At 36.4% G+C, this 4,474-nt stretch overlaps 1 protein-coding gene across 1 annotated transcript; it reads left to right on the top strand.

Annotated features, from left to right (window-relative positions):
• The first annotated feature begins 252 nt into the window (after window positions 1-252).
• LOC149253700 (benzyl alcohol O-benzoyltransferase-like) lies at window positions 253-2,061 on the top strand. The gene is made up of 2 exons (XM_089456898.1): window positions 253-784; window positions 903-2,061. The coding sequence occupies exons 1-2, from the start codon at window positions 353-355 to the stop codon at window positions 1,809-1,811; spliced, it is 1,341 nt and encodes a 446-aa protein (XP_089313024.1). The 5' UTR covers window positions 253-352; the 3' UTR covers window positions 1,812-2,061.
• Window positions 2,062-4,474: the final 2,413 nt, after the last annotated feature.

Here is a 4,474-nt window from a genome sequence, read left to right as displayed (position 1 = left end):
AATCTCGACGTCCACAAATTTTGAGTTTTATTGTGCGACTGGTCTTTTCTTCGCGGAAGATATTACGCAGATACCATTTTCCATTATTGTAAAATTTCTTCATTTCCCAGGGCAGGTCGTTTTACTGCCTTTCAGTCAGTTATGGATGGCCGTGTTGGCCCGCCAGTTGGCATCATGATGACAACAGCTTCGATCCAAAAGATGCTTATAAAGCGTGTCACAGTATACAGGTCTCACCACCTTATTCTGCATCTTCTGTTTGTTTTGCTTCAAGTCGCTAGAGCGGGACTACCTTTTCTGCTGGCTTGCTCGATTCCTAGGCTTCAGTTGACTGTCGAAATTTTAATCTGTCATGGCGTCTCTGCAATTCAAGGTAGCCAGAAAGCCAGCTGTCCTCGTCGCTCCTTCCTTGCCTACTCCTAAAGAGTCTCTATACCTTTCCAATATCGATGATCAAGCGGGTCTCAGATTTCATATTCCGGTCGTTCAGTTCTATCGCTTCGACCCTTCGAAGAAGGGTGAGGATCCCGCCAGAGTTATCAGAGAAGGGCTGGCAAAGGTTTTGGTTTTCTACTATCCTTTTGCCGGAAGACTGAAAGATGCCCCCGGCGGTAAGCTTATGGTGGAGTGCACAGGCGAAGGTGTGCTGTTTGTGGAAGCTGATGCCGATGTTGCTCTAGAGGAATTCGGAGATCTCCAGCCGCCGTTTCCCTGCTGGGATGATCTGCTGCACGATGTGCCGGGCTCGCAAACTATTACAAATTCTCCTCTCCTTCTCATTCAGGTTAATTCACTCATGTTTACCATCAATTCAATTAAAATCTTCGCCTGTTTTTGTTCTCGGTGGTAGTTTTTTGGGTCCAGATTGTGTTTTCTGAGCGTACTGGTTAATGAATTTTCAGGTAACGCGGCTGAAATGCGGAGGGTTCATATTCGCCCTGCGTTTGAATCACACCATGAGCGACGCCGTTGGCCTCGTTCAGTTCTTGAAAGCTCTCGGAGAAATGGCGAAAGGGGCGCCGAGGCCTTCTGTTTGTCCGGTTTGGAAAAGAGAAATCCTCCGACCGCGGACGAATCCCACAGTTAAATTCCCCCACTACGAATATGATCAAATCGAAGACAAAGACGGGCAGATGGCGAACGTGAAGGAGATGAGGCAGAGTTCATTCTTTTTCGGGCCGAAGGAGATCGAGTCGCTGAAGAGACAAGCAGTAGGGCAAGGCATGAAGCACCCCACATTCGAAGTTCTATCAGCGTGTTTGTGGCGTTTGAGAACCAGGGCTCTCCAGCTGCCTTCGGAGCAAGAGGTTCGGTTAATATTCCCCTTCGACGCTCGAACCAAATTCGACCCGCCGCTTCCGAAAGGCTTCTACGGGAACGCGATCTGCTTTGCATGCGCCAAGACGACTGCAGGAGAGTTGTCAAAAAAACCGCTGTCTTTTGCTTTGAAATTGATAAACGAAGCGAAAAGGGCTGTGAACGATGAGTACATGCGATCGGTGATAGATTTGATGGAATTAAAAGGGCGCCCGCATTTTACAGTGGTGGGAACCTTTCTGGTTTCGGATGTTACCAAAATCGGCTTCGGGGTTGTGGATTTCGGATGGGGAAGAGCGGCATACGGAGGGCCTGCAAAAGGGGGAGTGGGAGCAGTGCCAGGCGTGTCCAGCTTCTACATCCCTCTCCAAAATACAAGTGGGGTGCAAGGAATATTGGTTCCCGTTTGCTTGCCCTCCGCTGCTATGAAAAGATTTCAAGCAGAAATAAAAGAAGCCACAGTGACCACTCCTCCTCTACAGTCCTCTCTGTAAGAAGACAAAATTTAATAATAAAAGCTCCGTTAAATATGGTTCGGTCGACCTTCAAAGGATTCCATTGAAATAATATGGCTTCAGCCCATCATACTTCTGGTAAATTGCATGTGCATGTTGCAACTTAATATTTCTCATTTCAGGTCGACTTCATGAAGTGTAAGGAGCAATTAATGGCTCATTTGTATGAAATAACATCATTCTGGTTTGTATAGGAGTTGTTTTTAGTATGATATTTTGGAAGTTTTTATGTTGGGTTTTTTTAGTGTAATTTCTCTAAAATTTGGCAGGAAATGATTGAAATCACAAACTTCATCGGTAATCCTGTACAATCTAAGTGCTTTAAGAGTTTTCCAAGGTGCTAAATCATATATTTAATCAAAAAACTAGTTTAAATAATATAAATAAAAATTTCACCTCAAATTTTTCCAATAAAACACTAAAAAGTCCAAAAAAATCTAAAAATTAGACTTAAAACAATTCAGTTTATATATATCTAGAATCTGGAGACTGAACGGTATGCATGAAAGGGGTGAGTTTTCCATCCGATTGAAATGTCGATAAATTAAATTTCTAATAAATAGATTGGGTTTGAAGATCAAAAATAATAAAGTTGAATTTGGTTAACTTTGTATGGCAGCCTAAGTTTCTTATGTATTTTAACCTTTTTTTGTAAAGGTTATCTTAAATTAATTTAAAATAAAAAATTAAATTAGTTTAAAATAAAAAATCGAATTAAGGCAAACAATACATAAATTAATTACTACCTGTAAATTAATGGACATAATAAATAGGAAGGATGATGAATCGAAAAAAAAAACCACTATCTATACGTATGTGAAGAAAAGAAAACCATTTTTAACATCCAATTACGTTGAGACTTTGAGTTATGAGGAAAGATGAAACGTTAACCCCAAAGCAATGTTCAAAACTCCAGTCTAGGCAATCCATTGAATCTATGAGATTTTTTAATCCATCCACCCAATCCAGCCATTGTAGGCGATACTGGAATGAGGAAATTTCTTCCCCAATAGTAACGCCATTTCATGCACATTCCAGGTTTTTTTGGGTAGATTTTATGTTTTATGATTTTTTTTAATAATATATGGCTTGACATGGAGTACTTGAAACATGGTCAGAATATATCCAGAATTTTTTTAATGAGACTACATGGAAAATCCATTTGAGGAATTTTGCATAAAATATTAGAAAATGGTATAATGAAATAAAATATTGCAAATTAAACGGGATAATGTATGATAATTATTCATAATTGAAATTAGTTTATATAAATATAGATATAAATTTTGATGTTGGTTTATTTTATATATATATATATAACTGTTATATATTATTTTAATAATTCAGTTTATGGGATTTTGGATGGATGGTGATTTTGTACATTGTTAAGGCAATCCTAGATGTTAAGTAGAACAAAAAAAAGGTATAAATTATTTTTTACTAGATTTTGACTTTATTTGAGTATTTATTTGTAGTGTTGCTTTAAAAAACATAGAATAAAAGTAATCAAATTGAAAGTCCTAGAAACTTCTTGGAATCACTTTACTAGTGATCTCAGATGAACAAATTTTCAACTTGTTTAAAACCCTTGATCCACTTATTAATGAGGAGTCTTCATTAATCTAGATCCACTTAACTCCTTATCTTATGTGAATTTTAGTGAAAATCTTATTGATATAATCCATCCATCCTACTCTTCTTAATGCTCTATATACATCCATAAGTTTTTCCTTGTGCAAAAAATGAAATGGTTGAATCTATTTTTCTTTAACTGTTTTTGCATTCCTAGATAGCTAGATCCACCATGCAAATAGACATGCAAGGATATAAATTCATGTAGTTATTTCTTATCAAACCTTTTCTTTAATGCCTCTTCAACTAAATAACCAATTCAAACATTTTGGACCCTCGTATTCTACTCAAACCCCTTCAACAAAATTATGCAAAAGGACATTTGATTACTGAGTAATGGTCTTTGCATCCATCATACATAAAAGAGATATCCCTAGCCCCTATCTATTAGATTTTTGGAAATTGTCCCAAGCCAATTGGTTAACTAGGAATGCCAAAATATTTCAATAAAGGCTCTAATGTCAAGATCTTCTTTCTTATCAAATCATTTCCTTAATGCCTCTTCCACTAAATCCCTAATCCAAACATTTGGGACCCTTGTAGTTTGTTCAAACTCTTTCAAGGCTCGTATAGATTGTGTTAGATTAAAAAGTGTTTTCCAAGGATACCCACAAGAATACTTAAGCAAGGTATTTTTTAAGGATTTAATATTTTTCCTTTATATAGTACTACAAGTGACTATTCTAGTTTCAAAATTCATACATATAGAATGTAGCCAAATATTCAATAAAAACATGTAATTTACTATTAAAATTGGTAAATTTTTGGCGAAATTCATCTATTTAATCATATATATATATATATATATATATATATATATATATATATATATATATATATATATATATATAGGTGAATTCTTAACCAAATCCTCGAATATTCTTTTCATAAAATATCCAAAAATTAGCCCATTTGCAAAATTTAGGCTTCATGATCTCTACAAATCAACTAAGACATTTAGGCTTTGTCTTCATCTCACTCCTCCAATCAACTATAGATTGCACAAGCTT

The sequence above is a fragment of the Pinus tabuliformis genome, chromosome 7, assembly GCF_031772625.1.
Source record: "Pinus tabuliformis cultivar Carrire ecotype Pingquan chromosome 7, CPIR1, whole genome shotgun sequence".
Taxonomy (NCBI): Eukaryota; Viridiplantae; Streptophyta; class Pinopsida; order Pinales; family Pinaceae; genus Pinus; species Pinus tabuliformis.
This window is presented reverse-complemented; position numbering and strand designations above follow the sequence as displayed.